The 20,199-nt window shown below is 44.8% G+C and overlaps 1 protein-coding gene across 2 annotated transcripts in view; it reads right to left on the reverse strand.

Moving 5' to 3' along the window:
• Positions 1 to 28: 28 nt before the first annotated feature.
• The window catches only part of LOC138363935 (zinc finger protein 271-like), a 506,693-nt gene continuing 486,522 nt past the window's right edge, over positions 29 to 20,199 (reverse strand). For both annotated transcript variants that reach the window (XM_069323393.1, XM_069323392.1), the window contains exon 4: positions 29 to 3,601. In XM_069323393.1, coding sequence (XP_069179494.1) covers positions 267 to 1,481 — 1,215 coding nt within the window. In that variant the 5' untranslated portion in view covers positions 1,482 to 3,601 and the 3' untranslated portion in view covers positions 29 to 266. The remainder of the gene's footprint in view (positions 3,602 to 20,199) is intronic.

A 20,199-nucleotide genomic window follows, 5' to 3' on the forward strand; every position in this document is an offset into this window, starting at 1 on the left:
GAACGGCCTATTGACATAGCTAGAGTGCATGGGGGAAGCTGTGTAAAGCCCTGGTTTGTGTCTCGGAGACGCTGCAGGATTCAAGTAAGTCCAGTAAAACTTCTGGTTTCAACTCTTTTTACCATGTCGTAGCTCAGTCGATAAGGCAGCGTCTGGGATGATCTCGGACATAGGTTCAAATCCTCGTCATGATCCTTGTGGATTTGTTCACTGATGCATCACGCTATTGTGATTTCTGTGTGTTTTTGACAATATTCAAATGACTCTTATGCTGTATGAATCCTAATGTGCCTTATTAGATTTGATTTGTGTGAAAAGTCTTTTTGACACTCTGAACAGTGATATGGTTTCTCTCCTGTATGAATCCTCATGTGTGTTATTAGAGATAATTTTTGTGAAAAGTCTTTTTTACACTCTGAACAGTGATACGGTTTCTCTCCTGTATGAATCCTCATGTGTTTTATTAGATTTGATTTAAGTGAAAAATCTTTTTGACATTCTGAACAGTGATATGGTTTCTCTCCTGTATGAATCCTCATGTGTGTTATTAGAGATAATTTGTGTGAAAAGTCTTTTTGACATTCTGAACAGTGATATGGTTTCTCTCCTGTATGAATCCTCATGTGTTTTCTTAGATTTGATTTAAGTGAAAAATCTTTTTGACACTCTGAACAGTGATATGGTTTCTCTCCTGAATGAATCCTCATGTGTATTATTAGAGATAATTTGTGTGAAAAGTCTTTTTGACACTCTGAACAGTGATATGGTTTCTCTCCTGTATGAATCCTCATGTGTGTTATTAGACATAATTTTTGTGTAAAGTTTTTTTGACATACTGAACAGTGATATGGTTTCTCTCCTGTATGAATCCTCATGTGTGTTATTAGAGATGATTTTTGTGTAAAGTTTTTGTGACATACTGAACAGTGATATGGTTTCTCTCCTGTATGAAACCTCATGTGTGTTATTAGATGTGATTTTCGAGTAAAGTTTTTTTGACATACTGAACAGTGATATGGTTTCTCTCCTGTATGAATCCTCATGTGTGTTATTAGAGATGATTTTTGTGAAAAGTCTTTTTGACATTCTGAAAAGTGATATGGTTTCTCTCCTGTATGAATCCTCATGTGTATTATTAGATTTGATTTAAGTGAAAAGTCTTTTTGACACACTGAACAGTGATATGGTTTCTCTCCTGTATGAATCCTCATGTGTGTTATTAGACCTGATTTTTGTGAAAAGTCTTTTTGACACTCTGAACAGTGATATGGTTTCTCTCCTGTATGAATCCTCATGTGTTTTCTTAGATATGATTTTTGTGAAAAGTCTTTTTGACACTCTGAACAGTGATATGGTTTCTGTCCTGTATGAATCTTCATGTGTGTTATTAGATCTGCTTTTTGTGAAAAGTCTTTTTGACATTCTGAACAGTGATATGGTTTCTCTCCTGTATGAATCCTTGTGTGTGTGTTATTAGCCATAATTTATTTTTAAAGTCTTTCAGACACATAAATTTTGATATTTTTGAAAGTAGTTTAGACAATGTATTTACTTTTTTTCTCTAAATGTTTTGTATGCTATTATGCGAGATGTTTTCATAATATAATTTTGAACATTCAACACTGATGACATTTTTCTTTTGAATAAATATTTGTACAGTTTTCTTGATTGTATAAACCTTTACAGCTATTTGATCCAAAAAGCAAGTATTATCTAATGAAATATTCTACATTTCATTAGTTAAGTCTTGTAGACAATTATTATTAGTATTTGTCTCCTTTATAAATTGTTGTGTTCTTTATAAATCTTAGTAATATATTTGATATATTTTAAATGCATGAGCTTTTATTTATTACTAAAGCAAATATTGTTAAGAGATGCCAAAAACACTTGGACTGTCGGATACATAAATAATTCAAGTAACTACATAGCAATCAGTATAGAGTAACCAGAATAGAGCACACAGGTTATAGTGTTAACTCTGTTGTCAACAGATGGCACTCAATATCAGATAAGCAATTGGAATAATCTAATTAACTTTTGTAGGAATATAAAGTAATTTAATTACTTGTCAAAGACACAAGAGAATGAAAAAAAGTTACAATATGTAAACCACTGGTATTTTTCATAAATAGTAAGATAATATTGTGCTTATTATATTATAAAATGTGCTAGACATAAAATATACTCTACAATATTTCCTGTGAATCAGCAAGTGTAAAAGCAAACATACAAATCTATGTCTCCACATGCGTTCACCTGCAGGAAAGTTAAGTGTCCGTGTATAACTTTGTAAACATTACAAACAAATCCTGTGGCAATTTTTTTTTTTTTAAGATTTAACAAAATGTCTTTGTATAGGAAAATTAAATATATTATAAATTTATTTATAATTATACTGTTTTATCATACTGTACATATAGCAACAGCAGAGAGGGATGGTTTATTATAAATACAGCCACAGTATTAAGATGTTTCACTACAGAACCTTATTACAAATATGACCACAGAATTTGGGATGTCTTATTATAAATATAACCACAGAACTGAGGAATGTCTTATTATAAATATAACCACAGAACTGAGGAATGTCTTATAATAAATATAACCACAGAACTGATGGATGTCTTATTATAAATATAACCACAGAGCTGATGGATGTCTTATTATAAATATAACCACAGAACTGAGGAATGTCTTATTATAAATATAACCACAGAACTGATGGATGTCTTATTATAAATATAACCACAGAACTGATGGATGTCTTATTATAAATATAACCATAGCACAAGAGTCAGGTACAGTGGACCCTCATGTGGTTTGTCATTTGCAAAAATATACGTATGTGATTTTTACAAGAACTTACTGGTCCAATGTACCATGCACATTGTTATTTTTAAATCCCCAATACAGTCATGTAAATATGTGAATAAATAAATAAATTCTGAGCATTAAGAACACTGATATATTATCTTATTTGGAGAGCCTTTTGAGCTTAAGAGCAAATTACCTAAGAAAAAAAATCATAATTACTGTACAGTATAAAGATTATTTATTTTAATGCTTTCTCAACATTTACAATGGCTCACATAGGAGAAAAAGTACGAAATGTTTTAAAACTGAAAATATATATTAAACTTTTTTATATTAGAACCTGATAATAAAAATAATTAATTTGAAAATCTTAAAATGTATTCTTGCCAAACAATAGTATTAAAAACAATACTGTACCACATACACAATGAGCTAATAAATATCGAGATTTTTATATTAATGATACACCAAATTTAATTTAAATACACATTTCCTTTGTTACCATAGTGCATGAGATGTTAATAATGCATGACATATTGATAATACATGTAGTCATTCACATGAGTGTGCTGAAGACAGTCTTACCCATCTACATGTAGTATTTCTTACACCATAATGTGTTTCATAATGCTGCTGGCAACATGTATGCAGTATATCTGACAGTGTGTGTGGAGGCTGACACTGCAGGTATTATTCAACACCACTGGGTCCTGGCACTGCAGGTATTATTCAATGCCACTGGTTTCTGGCACTGCATGTATTATTCTTCTGGTGACCGTAGGAGCTGTGAAAGAAAAGATTGAGAGATTACCAAGTCGTTTAAAGTCAACAAATACCAAATACAGAATCTTCGAAATCTAGTAAAGATTTCCCAAATAGGATTTTTTTTTTAATAATTCCAATACTATAATGGTTCTTTCTCCAAATAAAACAAAGATATACAGTATAGGTAAAATATAACAGCCAGCAGACTGCTAACAGGTACAAATCCCTGCGCACAGGAATCTTAGCAGATACAGTATATGGAAAATGGCAAACATAATTCCAATCTACAAAAATGGTATCCGAGAAGACCCTCTAAATTATAGACCCATATCATTAACAAGTATGGTAGTTAAAACATTAGAAAAAAATAGCTAACACCAAATGGGTTGATCCATTGTTGTTAACACAAGAATGGGTATCACACCTGGAGAGTACAATAATGACATAAAAATGGACAGACGGTATGGTTTTCGAACAGGAAGATCCTGTGTAACAAATCTACTTAGTTTTTATGAATCACAGAGATTCTACAGGAAAGAGATGGTTGACCAACTGTATCTGAACCTAAAAGACCAGCATTGATGTAAAGAAATGCCATTTTCTGGGTGAGACCAGAGGCTCCCTGGAGCTATCCGGGCTGATATGAGTGAATTAGACCGTGGCATCAGCCAAGTGAATGGAGTTCTTAGGCCTAACAGGGACCACAAACCAGAACCTAGGCCCCACCTCAGAGAGGCACGAGGAGCAATGGCCTATAGAAAGCCTCGTGAGGTTGGAAGCATTCTATGTCTGCCATCGACCGAGACAGGCACCCAAGAAAGGGTTTGTTTTGGGGTACCTACCTATCTAGTTAAAAAATTGCTACTGAAAGCCAAACTGTTGAGAAGAACTCTCCAAACTAAAAACTAACAAACGAGCATGATGTCACAACCATCTCCGTGCCACTGTCAGTGCAGCTCCCCCTTCCGCAGAAGGGGGAATGGGGAGCTCCAGACCTCCCACACCAGCTATCATCCCCAAGTTCAGAGGCTGGATGTCAAAAACTGCGAAAAACCTCCGACCAGAGGAAGGGAGGGTTGCCGGGAAGACTCCGGGTCTAACCCAAAAAATGGCGTTTCATTACATTCAACGCTGGTTTTCTGGGGGAGCCCCTTTGGCTCCCTGGAGCTACTTAACCAAAGATAAAAACAAGAGGGACTTTCCCGGGAGGTGGTTGCCACTCGCTCCAGGGACACCATCCAAGCGCCCAGTTCCAAGAGAAGCCGGACCTGGGACAAAGAAGTCATCCAAAAGCAGGAGCAATAGACCCAGGGGTTCAGATTGAACAAGTCCAGAATGTACCGCATTGTCTGCACAGTCTCTTTTCAGAACCGGAAACAGGTGGGAAACCGACCTGAGGGATGAGGACTTTTGTCCACACCCAAGCAAACCCACTCCAAGGTGACCCAACAGAGAGAAAGCCTGCCCTGCCAGCTCCGAGCCCCCCGAAGAAGGAGGGGCCACCCAATGTCACTGCAAGCTGCATGAAGCGACTTGAAAAGCCGACAAATCGTGGGACCAGGCAGGGGCAAACTGCACGAACCTCTCCCTCCCAATTGCCTCGTCAATAGGATGACCAACAAAAGGGCCGAAGCCCCTTATGAAAAGCTGATAGATGAGCAGAGCGATTACCGCGCCAACCAGACGACGTCGGCCCGGAAGGCTGTTCCGACTCTGAAATTGGCACCACTGGCATACCACGATAAGAGCAACCTCGAGCCCTGGGCATGACCTTTTTGGAAAGAAACCCCACGGGCCCCCCCCTAAGAACCAAAAAGTCCGACATGGGAGGACAACTAGAAACCTCCGTTTGCAGAAACTGCACCATCGCATACTGTGCAAAAAGAAAGGGCAAAATGGGCAGAGAAAACCTAAGAGCCAGAGCTCAAGCGGATTCTAAGGATTGAGCAAGCACCGCCTGATGGCACCCAAAACGAGAAGCAAAAAACAGAGACTCTGCCTCCCTTAGGATTGGCACAAACAGCTTCAACAAGGCAGCTGACGCCCGCACCACTGCGACCAATGCACCAGAACCAGGATCAGCAACCAACGCCTCCATGTCCTCCTTAAGCCAGTCCGAAGACAGCTTGAGAAGGGAAAAGAAACGCAAGACCGAAGCCTAATGGTCACGGATGAGTAAATCCTCAGCAACCAGGGCAGCCGAAAGGGAGGGAACCTGTACGCAAAGTTACACAGGCCGACATCCCAAAGAAGGGCAGGGACGAACAAACAAGCAGTGAAGCATTCAATCTCGCCCCCCGGGTAAACCTGAATAACCATCAGGGCCTCTCGCCACTCAAGCATGTGGGACCGACAGAACGTATGCCATGCCGCCATTGAAAATATAGGCTATTCTGCCAAAGAGGATGACTCCAGAACCTCGTAACGCACCCAGTAAGGAAAGGAAAAACCAATCACAAATGAGGCAGGATCCATTATTGAGGCACAATCTAGGTCATGCAGGAGATGGCCTCGAGCCGCAATGGCCTCCCGCACCTAATGGGGCGCGATGCGGGAGGCCGAAAACCTCTGGAAGTGCGGGACAGAAGTACCAGAGGGATCCCGGGAAGGGGTTGATGCTATATCAAAATCGTATAGGGAGGGAGGGGATAAGAAAACCCCACCCCCCTGCAACAACAAACCTCGCTCATAGGGTACCAACACCCAAGCGGGGTCAAATGGAGCCCAAGCCCCCCATGTCAACCCCTCCCTTGCCTCGGGAACCTCCACATTAGGACCCGGGGCCGAGTCGTCCTGCAAACCCTGTGCCTCAAGAAATAAGACAGTCCACCGGAAAAGTTGGAACAGGGCCCATTGGTCACACCCAGATGCACCGGCTGGAGAAAAAGGCTCGAATGCCTCCATCATCACACCAGAAGGAGCATCCCCTGAAACTGCTCGAATCTCACCACCAACTAAACCCTGCCCCGACTCTGAAACCCTTAGACACTTCAGAACTGGGTGCAGAGGGTCGAGGAACAGCAGGGGAAGGACAAGGGAGGCATGGACGAAACAAAGTTGAGGCGATAACAACCCCAAGTTCGAGTCCCTATATGCAAAACCGGGCAGGCTCAGGGCATCCGGGTTAGTAACCAACCCAGCGCACTGCAGCAACCTAAATCACGCATGCAACGCCAAAGCTGCCTGCACCCGAGTATCAAGATCAGTGGATTGGATGAACTGGAGTACAAGCAAGGAACACCACTCGCAGGACTCCGGGTCAAAGGTGTTACAGACCCAACAGGCAGCATGAGGGAGGCACAAATTGGTGATTGTCACCCTGAGACAAGGGGACAGAGTAACCCTCAAACTCACACGAAGTGAGATGGGACCCAGAGGATGCATCCATCGGACCACAGAGCCCTAAAGGGGATTTCCAGGGCCCTTAGATGCTCTGCTAAGGGAAGCCCAGGCAAGATACTGATAACCGGCACCCCAAACTATCCAGCGAACTACTAACAGTTGAACCCTCGGGACGTGTACACTCACAGGGACCTAGTAGGACCACCAATTTATATAGAAGGGGTACCAACACCAAGGGGCAGACCCCCACCAGGCAGGAAACAAAAATAAAAGAAAACTCCCGCATGAGGGACAACGACCCAGGTGGAACATAGCCGATCGCTATAATCTGGTGAAAACTAGCTGCACAGTACCTTGTGCCCCTACCAGTGACAAAACAAGTGGTGCAAGAAACACCCCAGCTGACACCAAGGGCGGGCAATTACCGAGAAGCAAAAGATTCCACAGAGGCAGACCCCAAGCGACTTGTGGAAGATAACCCCAAGCCACAAGGGCAATACCTACTGGGCACCTAGGGAAAGGAACCCTAGGCATATGCAGCCCCGAGTACTTGTGAAATTACTCCTGGTTAACACACCACCACAGGACAGGACCACACCACAAGGCACAGCACTGCTAATGACTTGAGCACGATCAGGGCATTAGTCAATGGAGTTCAGTCTACCGGGGACCACAAACCAGAACCTGGCCCCCTCAGAGAGGTACAGGGAGGAATGGCCCTGGAAAACACCCCATGGTTGGGGGTTTTCCTTATCTGCCATCCAATAGTTAGGCACCCAGAGAAGTAGGCATAACAAAACAGACCCCACATGGTAAGAAAACTGCAACCAAAAACAGGAGAGGCAAAACACCCACCAGTCCCAAGTTAACAAGGGAAACAAGCAAACATCACACTCTGCCGTCGCACCACTCGTAAGCGCAGCCATCCCCTCCCCGCTAGGGTGATGGGGGAGCCCCGGACCCCTTGTGCCGGCTACCTAGCAATCCAGTTCGGAAGCTAAGCATCCAAACAATGCAAAAAAAAAAGTCGGCAGGAGGGAGGAAGGGAGGGTGACTGGGAGCCTCCAGGGATCACTGAGAACTTTTCGACCTCCAAAAGCACTGCGCCCGAATATTGACCCAAGAAATGGCAAACACGGCAGCCAAAGCAGCAAACTTCCTAACGTCATGGGCGTGCGTACAGATAGCAGGTTGGCTAGACTTAACCACCATGCTGTACGGCCATAATAAATGACAATTCTGTGGTGCGCCGAAAATAAATTCTGTGCAAAAAATTATTTTCTCTTATATTGTTAAATTGTAGCCTCTGATCATGGTAAAATAAAATTAAATATTGTATGTGACATACTATAGCCATGATGGAGCTGAGAAGTTGAGCAAATTATGGGCGCTGAGCGATGAAGCCCTCAGGGTCACTAGCAGACGCCACCTCACTCCCTCTTTCACCAACACCTCACTCGGCAACAATCCTTCTCCCAACATACTCCTTTTGCTGTTATTACACTATATACACACATCATATACAGTATAAGAATCTACATTTGTTTTCACCATAGCGAACCACTAAGCTGGTATGCTGAGTCCAGACAATAACACGTTGCCACACAGAATTAGCAGACGATGCTACCTCCCTCACCAAGATTACTCCTCCCACCATACTGCAAACAGGGCTAATTATCACCACAATCCTATTATCAGAATCCTGGTCACTAAATCCTGTAAATTAATAATTTTCCACAAGTTTATTCTGTAAAGGAACATGAGAAGTCATTTCAAGATTCTAAGATGGACCAAACAATGGTAGGATGCTGTGGCTACCTGCGTAGTGCTGTGAACATCTTGAACAGAACATGAGAACATAAGAATAACGGTAATTGCAGAAGGCCTATTGGCCCATATGAGGCAGCTCCTATTTATAACCTCCCACTCATATACATGTACAACCTATCCCACAACAGCATTGTGTTCACTGATATCTGGAAATTGTACACAGTCTTTATCACAGTCAGGCTCCTCTCTAATACTATCATGGCTAAATAATACCAGTTACATATATGTTTTGACAATTTTAGACGATGCCGTGGTCACAAGCTGAACAGCGATGCTGTTAGCTCATGCTGTACTCACCTAATTGTGCTTGCAGGGGTCGAGCTCTGGCTCTTTGGTCCCGCCTCTCAACCATCAATCAACAGGTGTACAGGTTCCTGAGCCTATTGGGCTCTATCATATCTACACTTGAAACTGTGTATGGAGTCAGCCTCCACCACCTCACTTCCTAATGCATTCCATTTGTCAACCATTCTGACACTAAAAATGTTCTAATATCTCTGTGGCTCATTTGGGCACTTAGTTTCCACCTGTGTCCCCTAGTGCGTGTGCCCCTTGTGTTAAATACCCTGTCTTTATCTACCCTATCAATTCCCTTGAGAATCTTGAATGTGGTGATCATGTCCCCCCTAACTCTTGTGTCTTCCAGCGAAGTGAGGTTTAATTTCCATAGCCTCTACTCGTAGCTCATACCTCTCGGCTTGGGTACTAGTTTGGTGGCAAACTGTGTGCCACCCTTGGTAGATAACTCAATACTGAGGCTCTCACACTTTAAGAATGTTGCCAACGATTTTCTTTAAAAATGAGGTCTGTTTAAAGGAGTCCTGAGACACAGGATGTGAGCCTCGTATACCCGCAGAAGTATTGAATCGCTCCCTATACCCAAGATCGCCACTCTGCGCACCCCCTGGTTGATACCTGGTTGATGGAGTTCTGGGAGTTCTTCTACTCCCAAAGCCCGGCCCGAGGCCAGGCTTGACTTGTGAGAGTTTGGTCCACTAAGCTGTTGCTTGGAGCAGCCCGCAGGCCCACATACCCACCACAGCCCGGTTGGTCCGGCACTCCTTGGAGGAATAAATCTAGTTTCCTCTTGAAGATGTCCGCGGTTGTTCCGGCAATATTTCTTATGCTTGCTGGGAGGGTGTTGAACAACCGTGGACCTCTGATGTTTATACAGTGTTCTCTGATTGTGCCTATGGCACCTCTGCTCTTCACTGGTTCTATTCTGCATTTTCTTCCATATCGTTCACTCCAGTATGTTGTTATTTTACTGTGTAGATTTGGTACTTGGCCCTCCAGTATCTTCCAGGTGTATATTATTTGATATCTCTCTCCTCTTCTTTCTAGTGAGTACATTTGGAGGGCTTTGAGACGATCTCAATAATTTAGGTGCTTTATTGCGTCTATGCAAGCCGTATATGTTCTCTGTATTCCCTCTATTTCAGCAATCTCTCCTGCTCTGAAGGGGGGAAGTGAGTACTAAGCAGTACTCAAGACGGGACAACACAAGTGACTTGAAGAGTACAACCATTGTGATGGGATCCCTAGATTTGAAAGTTCTCGTAATTCATCCTATCATTTTTCTGGCTGTCGCAATATTTGCTTGGTTATGCTCCCTAAACGTTAGGTCGTCAGACATCATTATTCCCAAATCCTTTACATGCTGTTTTCCTACTATGGGTACATTTGATTGTGTTTTGTACTCTGTATTATGTTTAAGGCCCTCATTTTTACCATACCTGAGTACCTGGAACCCAAGTACCTGGAACCTAATCCACTGTTAAACATCATGTTATTTTCTGATGCCCAGTCGAAAACTTTATTAATATCCGCTTGAAGTTTTTCAATGTCTTCAGCCGAGGTAATTTCAGACTAATTTTTGTGTCATCTGCAAAGAAAGATACGAAGCTGTGACTTGTATTTTTGTCTATATCTGATATGAGAATAAGGAAAAGCAGCGGTGCAAGGACTGTACCCTGAGGTACAGAGCTTTTAACTGCACTTGGGACTAGATTTTATATGGTTGACCGTTACTCGCTGAGTCCTGTTTGACAGAAAACTGAGTATCCAGCATCCTACTTTACCGGTTATTCCCATTGGCTTCATTTTGTGTGCTATCATGCCATGGTCACATTTATCGAAAGCCTTTGCCAAGTCCGTGTATATCACATCAGCATTCTGTTTTTCTTCTAATGCCTCAGTGACTTTGTCGTAGTGCTCAAGTAGCTGTGAGAGGCACGATCTTCCCGCTCGAAATCCATGTTGGCCTGGGTTATGAAGGTCATTGGTCTCCATGAAAATGGTGACCTGAATCCTAATCACTCTCTCAAATACTTTTATTATGTGCAATGTTAGTGCAACTGGTCTATAATTCTTTGCCAATGCTTTGCTCCCTCCCTTGTGTAGAGGGGCTATGTCTGCTACTTTAAGTGCATCTGGTATCTTCCCCGTGTCCAAGCTCTTCCTCCACACTATACTGAGTGCCTGTGCTACCGGCACTTTGCATTTCTTTATAAATATTGAATTCCATGAGTCTGGACCTGGGGCCGAGTGCATGGGCATGTTTTCAATTTATCTTTCAAAATTTAGTGCGCTCGTGTTGATATCAGTTATATTTACAGGGGTTTGAATATCCCGCATAAAGAAATTGTCTGGATCTTCCACTTTCATGTTTATTGGAGTGCTAAACATGTCCTCATACTGCTTTTTTAGGATTTCACTAATTTCTTTGTCATCCTCCGTGTATGAACCTTCACTTGTACGAATAGGTCCAATACTGGCAGTGGTTTTTGCTTTTGATTTCGCATATGTGAAGAAGTATTTTGGATTTTTCTTTATTTCCTGAATTGCTTTCTGTTCTAACTGCCTTTCTTCAGTCTCATATGAGTGTTACAATTTCCGCTCGATTTCTTCAATCTCCCTATTTAAATTATTCGTTCTTTGACGAGAAATTCCTGTCTGCATAAGCAGTTCCGTTATTTTTTTCCTGCGTTTATAGTGTCTGCGTTCTCTTTCTACGTTGGATCTCTTTCTGGCTTTCCTCAAGGAACATGTTTCAGACAGACTTGATACGCTTTCGAAGTCAGTTTTTCTATTCCTTCTGTAGGAAGGAATCTAAGGAGGAAGGAATCCTTCTTCTGTAGGAAGGAATCCCCCGATCTAACCCCCAATCTGATCTATATCTAAATGGGGCCGAAGTGTTCCAGAAGTGTTCCAGTAAAGGAAGTCGGCAAATTAGATTCGTAACTTTGGGATAAGGATTGGCTCTGAGGATCAAAATAATAGAATAATCTAAATGGGGCCTAACTAGAGCAAGATATAGCTTGAGAACCACACCAGGTGTCTTGTTACTAACGCTGCGATTAATAAATCCAAGTGTCCGATTTGCCTTATTACGAACATTTATGCATTGATCCTTTTGTTTTAAATTCTTACTAATCATAACTCCCAGATCCCTTTCGCAATTCGACTTTGCAATCTCAACACCATCTAGCTCGTATCTTGAAACCCTATCATCATTACCTAACCTCAGAACTTTACATTTATCAGCATTAAACTGCATCTGCCAATCCTTCGACCATTTCAAAACCCTATCTAGATCAACTTGAAGTGATAACGAGTCCTCCTCCGAATTAATTTCCTTACCGATTTTCATATCATCGGCAAATTTGCAAATGTTGCTACTCAAACCTGAATCTAAATCATTTATATAAATTATAAACAACAGAGGTCCCAGGACAGAGCCCTGAGGCACCCCACTTAAAACATTTTCCCACTCTGACTTGACTCCATTTATACTAACTCTGTTTCCTTTGGTATAGCCATGCCCTAATCCAGCTTAATATAGCACCCCCAATACCATGAGACTATCTTTTTAATCAGTCTTTCATGTGGCACTGTATCAAAAGCTTTGCTAAAGTCAAGGTACACAACATCGCAATCCTTACCACTATCAACTGCCTCAACAATGCTAGAATAAAAAGATAACAAATTTGTTAAACATGAACGGCCATTTATAAAACCATGTTGCGACTCAATTATTAATTTATGTTTTTCAAGATGAAGACGAATTTTATTTGCTACTATAGATTCGAGTAACTTTCCCACAATAGACGTTAGGCTAATTGGTCGATAGTTAGACGCAAGTGATCTATCTCCTTTCTTAAAAACTGGTACCACATTAGCAACTTTCCAAAACTCTGGCACTCTGCCTGACTCTATTGATTTATTAAATATGGTTGACAGTGGGTCACAAAGCTCCTCTTTGCATTCTTTAAGCACCCTGGCAAACACTTCATCCGGCCCTGGGGATTTGTTTGGTTTGAGTTTTACTATTTGTTTAAGAACATCCTCCATGGTAACTTCTAAACTCGTCAACCTGTCCTCGTCCCCACCCACATAGACTTGTTCGGCTGAAGGCATATTGTCAAGTTCCTCTTTAGTAAATACAGATACAAAATATTTATTAAAAATACTACTCATCTCTTCATCACTATCTGTTATTTGACCTGTCTCAGTTTTTAATGGACCTATCCTTTCCCTAGTCTTAGTACGATATAACTGAAAAAACCCAATAGGAGCTGCCTCGTATGGGCCAATAGGAGCTGCCTCGTATGGGCCAAATAGGAGCTGCCTCGTATGGGCCAATAGGAGCTGCCTCGTATGGGCCAATAGGAGCTGCCTCGTATGGGCCAATAGGAGCTGCCTCGTATGGGCCAATAGGAGCTGCCTCGTATGGGCCAATAGGAGCTGCCTCGTATGGGCCAATAGGAGCTGCCTCGTATGGGCCAATAGGAGCTGCCTCGTGTAGACCAATAGGAGCTGCCTCGTATATGCCAATAGCAGCTGCCTCGTATGGGCCAATAGCAGCTGCCTCGTATGGGCCAATAGCATCTGCCTCGTATGGGCCAATAGCAGCTGCCTCGTATGGGCCAATAGCAGCTGCCTCGTATGGGCCAATAGCAGCTGCCTCGTATGGGCCAATAGGAGCATTTGGCCATGAACACATTCAGAACACCTCGAGTGAGAGCAGCCACACCCAGCCAGTCTCCCTCACTCCAACATCTTACTCGCCAACATTGCTCCTCCCACCATACTGTTATAGTTCTTATTACACATGTTCTATATACCTATCCACATGTTTTATTTACCAGAACTATGCAAGTAAGCCGGTATTGTGTCCAAACAGTACAGTGGCCACCATACACTGCATGAAAAATCACACAGACGACGCTACGATTACGTCACCTCCCTCACCAAAATAGCTCCTCTCAACATTCTCCTGTTGCTGTTCTTACACTATATACACACACTATATATACCCATATACATATGTGTTGCCCATAGCGAACCACTAAGCTAGTATGGTGAGCAAAACAAGAGTGGCAGCCCCACACACACACAATGAGGCTACCTCAATTCTCGCCCTCCCTCCCTCACCAAAATTCCTCTTTCCACAATACTACGCACAATGCTAATTATAACCACATTCCTACTATTATCACAATCCTGGTCACTAATTCCTGTAAATGAATAATTGATCACACATTTAGTTTGAAAAGGAACCTAAGAAATCATTTGAAGATTCCTAGATGGACGAAATAATGCTGTGGTGCTGTGGCTAGCGCTGTGAACATCGTGAACAGCATTGAATCACTGATATTTGAACATTGTACCCAGTCATTATCACACTCAGGCTCTTCTATAACACTATCATAGCTAAATAATACAAGTTACATATATATTTTGACATTATTAGGCGATGCTGTGGTCACACTAAACAGCAGTGCTGTGCGCTCATGCTGCAAGCGCCAGCCTTGGTTGCTCACACACTACTGAGGCTCCCACATCCGGGAATGTGGACCACGATTTTTTTTAAAGATGGTGTCTGTTTACAAGAGCCCTGAGGAAGCTGATGTGAACCCCATGTAGCCGCGGGAGTTTTGAATGGAACGTGAAAAATACAAATACCCGGAGGCGCGTTGTACAAACCAGACGTGAGCCTGCAGGCACGTTGCGCAGTTTAAGGGATAATCAGGTAAAAATAGTCAGGTGGAAAAATAAATGGGAACAAAGACTAGAGTTATATTTGTGCTAGTTTCCCCAGATATATGTCCCATTTTCTTTCAATTTTGTTCCAGAGAAAACATCCGGTCAGTGGTAGCCAGAGGCCAAATTGGGTCTCCAGAAGAAAAATTCACCCAGCGTCGCAGGGGTATCACGTGACCTGACGTCATCAATAGGGGCCCCCCTACTTACGAGTGACCCAGTGGGGTCAAGCATACAGAGGGGGTCAAGGTTCCTTACAAAGAACAAGTTGGATATTATTGTGTAGTAAGCCTTTTCTTGAATTTGAAAGAAACTGTGGGGTTCTTGGTCATGGTAGACAATCCAAGGAACCAGGATAGCATGTGGGGGTTGGATATTTGGGGTTCAAATGGCTTCTGAGTCGTGTGTGTTTCATGGTGGGTAAATGTTCAATAATTGTCGTGCTTTTAATCTGAATGAGGGGGTCCTAGTTTACATTCTAGCCGTAAAATAAATTGCTTAGTATATTTCCTATGGAAAATGAGCTTTCAGTACTCTATATAAATTAAAAATGAGGTCAAGAAAGACATGTTTATATGTGTAGTGTTTTAGGTTGGAACTGTTTACCCAAGTCATCCCTGAGCTCTTGCACCATTTTCTGTAGCCAAAGTAAAGATTTCATTTTCTGTGGAAGCAATAATAATAATTTAAATTTAATAATTGTCTGTGTGAGCCATTAATCATTTAGCCAGAGAATGTTTATCATATTGAAATCGTTCCCCAAACTAGAATCACATCACCATAGCAAAGCTTGCATCACTATGTATAATTATAAAAAAATCATCAATAGGGGATTTAATGAACAAACGGGATGTTTAAGGGTCAACTGCGATAAACTGTCATTATTTGAACATGCAGTCAGTTGGATTTTTTTGCAATACAAAACATAGCAATGCTGCATTTTATATAGTTCTAAGTGCTTTATATTTATATTTGCAGAGGTTTGAATTTATTTTTAATATGGAAATATGCCACAAAACAAATGTTAACCTTTGAAATAAAAATTTAGAAAGCATTGGGTTAGAGTTATGCAATTTTTAGAATTATACACGATTTTCCCAGTTGCATCAGCCATTTTGTGTGGGGGCAGAGTCCCAACCTCAATATCTTAACACTTGTAAAGATCAATTAACTCTTTAGTGTTCAATTAATAAAAGTTTAATTTCTTGTAAAATATATACAGTATATGTTCTGTATTAAGCTATATTTTTTGGCATCACAACAGATCACATATGTTATTGTCGAGGGTCCCAATATATTTGCCATTTCTCTCATTGATATAATCACCGAAGCTACATATATATTTCTGAAATTCTATCCCCAAGATTCCGTAAGTACAATTATAACAGTTATCTCAACAAAAGTATTTCTTAAGCCATTGGAATAAGGGACAGCATAAAGAAAACCGTCCTATGGCAGGTTATAATAACTTACGGAACCACCTACCTGCAGAAGCCGAAAAATCAGCCAAATAAATTCTTCTGAGCTTTTAGAACAAAAAGCAGAAAGGATCATCAGGGCAAAATAGAGACACCTCGGACAAGCCACCAGCTTCCTGCCCTCGTTGAAGCTACCTACTAGCATTAGCAGCCAGTCACGAAAATTAATAAAAAAAAAAAAATAATGTTTTGTGCGGAACTGTCTACCCGCCAAGGCTGTAAAATTAATAAAAAATAAAAACACCTTCAAACTTAAATACACTCACACCTCTGAACTCGGGAACAACTACCTCTCACACCCCTTCCCTTCCCCAGCAAATGTCCTACAGTCTTCCCGAAGCCACCCCACTCACGCATGAATCAACATGATTTCGCAAAACTATATATGTATCCAAAGGGAACGCCGCTACCCAAATCCCTGGGCGCATATCAGCAATGATCTTGCAAAAAAACCAGCGTTGAATGTAATGAAACGCCATTTTCTGGGTGAGTCCCGGAGGCTCCCCGGAGCTATCCCAGGCTGATATGCTAATGTCAGACTTTGGCATCAGTCATGTGTATGGAGTTCTTAGGCCTACCGGGGCCCACGGCCAGAACCGGGCCCCCTCAGAGAGGCAAGGGGAGCAATGGCCTATAGAAGCCCCCGTGTAGTTGGAAGCATTCTATGTCTGCCATCGACCGGAACAGGCACCCAGAAAGGTAAGCGCCCCAAAACAAACCCCTATTCTGGTTAAAATTGCTACCTAAAACCGAACTAGTGGATAGAACTCCCCAACCGAAAACAAGCAAACTAGTGTGACGTCACACACTGCCGCGCCGCTGTCTGCGCAGCTCCCCCCTCCCCGGGAGGGGGAAGGGGGAGCCCCAGACCCCCCGCGCCGGCTATCCACACCTCAGTTCTTGAGGCTGGATGTCAAAAACGCGAAAAACCGCCGACCGGAGGGAGGGAGGGATGCCGGGGAGCCTCCGGGACTCGCCCAGAAAATGGCGTTTCATTACATTCAACGCTGGTTTTCTGGGGGGAGCCCCATCGGCTCCCCGGAGCTAACTACCCACAGACAGAAAAAGAGGGACTTACCCGGGAGGCGGTCGTCGCTCACCCCTCAACTCGAAGCCGAGACAACTGGCCGCAACCGCCGACCCAAAGCAACACAGGCCCGACGAGGCCCAGGGACATTCACAAGGTAACGAGCAGCCAGGACCCTGTTCGACCGCCAAAATCCCCGCGCCCGAATATCAGACCAAGACATATTCCCAAAGACGGCAGCAAGAGCCGCGAACTTACGAACGTCATGGGCACGGGGATAGACCGCAGGCTGGCTGGACCTAATAACCCTGCGGACGACCTGAGAGACCCGAACCCGCGAACAGGGAAGAAGGGAAACCGGATCAACCCACAGCGCGTCCCCGGACACAGAAGCTGTGGCGCACAAATAACGGCGAAGCGCCGCAACCGGACACAAAACATGATGCACCCCCGGCCTGACCAACCAAGCATCAACCACCCATGGACCCCTCCGGAACGCAGCAGTCTCATTCTTTGCCAGAAAAGAAGGAGACGGCTGCAAACGAACAAAACTATCACCACGACCAAAAGAGCAGAAACCCCTGCGCCGGAGGAGAGCATGAAGCTCCCCTACTCGACCCCCAGAGGCCAAAGCCAACAAGAAAAGGGCCTTGGAAAAACAATCCTGGACCGAAGGGGCCACAACGAAACGAGGAGATGAAAGGAAAGCGAGCACTCTGTCCAAAGACCAGGACGGCTCAGGCGACGCATGAGCAGGCCGGAGGTGAAACAATGCACGAGACAGCTTGCGAAACGGCGCAGACGTAACATCGATACCAAAAGCAAGCTGAAGCGGCTCCGCCAGCGCCGCACGATACGAAGCGACAGTGTTAGGCATAAGATGACGGTCCTGAAACAACCACGAGAGGAAGGACAAGACCACCCGAACAGACAAGGAGCTAACACGACGAAGACGCAAAAAGAAACGGAAGGACCGAAAGGAAACTTCATACTGCCGCCGAGAAGAAGCCCTCAGGTGGGACACCAACAAGGAGGCCACCTGATCACCATAGAGATGATGATAGACTCGAGTCAAAAAAACCATACGCGAAGACTCGAGGAGAAGATCGAACCAGCTACATGACGTACCGGCCCGATCTGCTGAAAGAGGCGGAGCCGCGGGAAAACCCTCGGGTTCGGACACCGAGCAACCAGCGCCTGAAACTAAGGCTGGGCCGGCCACCAAGGGGCCAGAAGGACAACTCTCCCCCGGTAAGTCTCTAAGCGAGTCAGGACCTGGAGCAACAGCCGAACCGGGGGAAAGAGGTACAGGAACCCCCACCTCGACCAGTCGAGCCGAAAGGCATCGACCCCGACGGCCTCGCAATCGGGGAAGGGCGCCGCATAAACGGGAAGACGCCGCGACCACGCCGACGCGAAGAGGTCCACCTCGGGGCGCACGAACGTCTGGCAAAGCCAACGGAAGGACTCGTCGTCGACCGTCCACTCCGTGGAGAGGGGAACGAAGCGAGACAGGGTGTCGGCCAAGACGTTGGACACGCCCCGTACGTGAACCGCCAGGAGAGCCAAACCCCGAGAACTCAGCAGACGAGTCACCCGAAGCGACCAACCCCAAAGAGACAAGGACCACATCGAACCCCCTCGGTTCAGGCAATGAACCACCGGAGAGCAGTCCGAATGGAGCCGAATCGTCGATCCGCGGGCCACCCGAATCCTCCCCAGAGCAAACCACACTGCCGCGAACTCCCGCACCGTACTGTGAGCTCGACGGAAGGACGGATCCCAACGCCCCTGGCCGGCCTGGTGAGCACTGGTCACAAAACCCCAGCCGAGAGACGACGCATCCGTGTACACATCGAGCGAGGGCTCGGGTAGGCGCCAAGGCACTGAACCCCGAAAAACCCGAAGAGGAAGCCGGTGACGCAGCAACCGACGCAAGTCCCCCGGGGGTCGAACTCTGCGATCGCGAGAGAGGCGGAAGGGGGAACCCCGAAGGAACCAGAACAGCCGTCGAAGCCAAACCCGACCCGGCGGGTAGACCACCATCGCGAAGTTCAGGCTCCCGCACAGCCCCTCGAGGAACCGCCGAGTGACCCGAGGGACCTCCAGAAACAGACGAAGGCGGGACCGCAGCCGCAGGAGAGACTCCGGAGGGAGAGACAAGGAGGCGGTTCGAGAGTCCCACACGAGACCCAGCCAAGTCCGAACCCGAGAGGGAACCAGATGGGACTTCCTCCAGTTCACCAAGAACCCGAACCCGGCGAGCTGGGAAAGAACCAAATCCCTGGCTAGCAAGCAAGCTGACTGGCTGGGAGCCCAAACCAGCCAGTCGTCGAGGTAGGCCAACACCCGAACACCTAGGAGACGCAAACGAGCCACCACAACCCGTGTAAGGCGTGTGAACACGCGAGGTGCCAGGTTCAACCCAAACGGGAGACAACGAAAGCGGTAACTCAGACGCCCCACTACAAAACCGAGCCAGTCCCTGAACCGCGGATGAATCGGGACATGCCAATAAGCGTCCCGGAGGTCCAGGGACACCATCCAAGCTCCTGGCTCCAAGAGGAGCCGAACCTGAGACAGCGTAGTCATCCGAAAGGAGGGGCAATGAACCCAGGGGTTCAGACGGGACAAGTCCAGAATGAACCGCAGGTCCGCGCAGTCCCGTTTCGGAACCGGAAACAGAAGGGAAACCCATCTGAGGGACGACGTCGTTTCGACGACGCCCAAGCGCACCCACTCCAAGACGACTCGACAGAGCGCAGGGGAAGAAGCCTGCCCTGCCAGCCCCGACCCCCCAAAGGGGGGAGGGGCCACCCAACGCCACCGCAGGCCGCGAGACACGACCCGAAAGGCCCACGAATCGTGGGACCAGGCGCGAGCGAACAGCGCAAG

Source organism: Procambarus clarkii, chromosome 12 (assembly GCF_040958095.1).
Source record: "Procambarus clarkii isolate CNS0578487 chromosome 12, FALCON_Pclarkii_2.0, whole genome shotgun sequence".
In the NCBI taxonomy this organism is placed as follows: domain Eukaryota; kingdom Metazoa; phylum Arthropoda; class Malacostraca; order Decapoda; family Cambaridae; genus Procambarus; species Procambarus clarkii.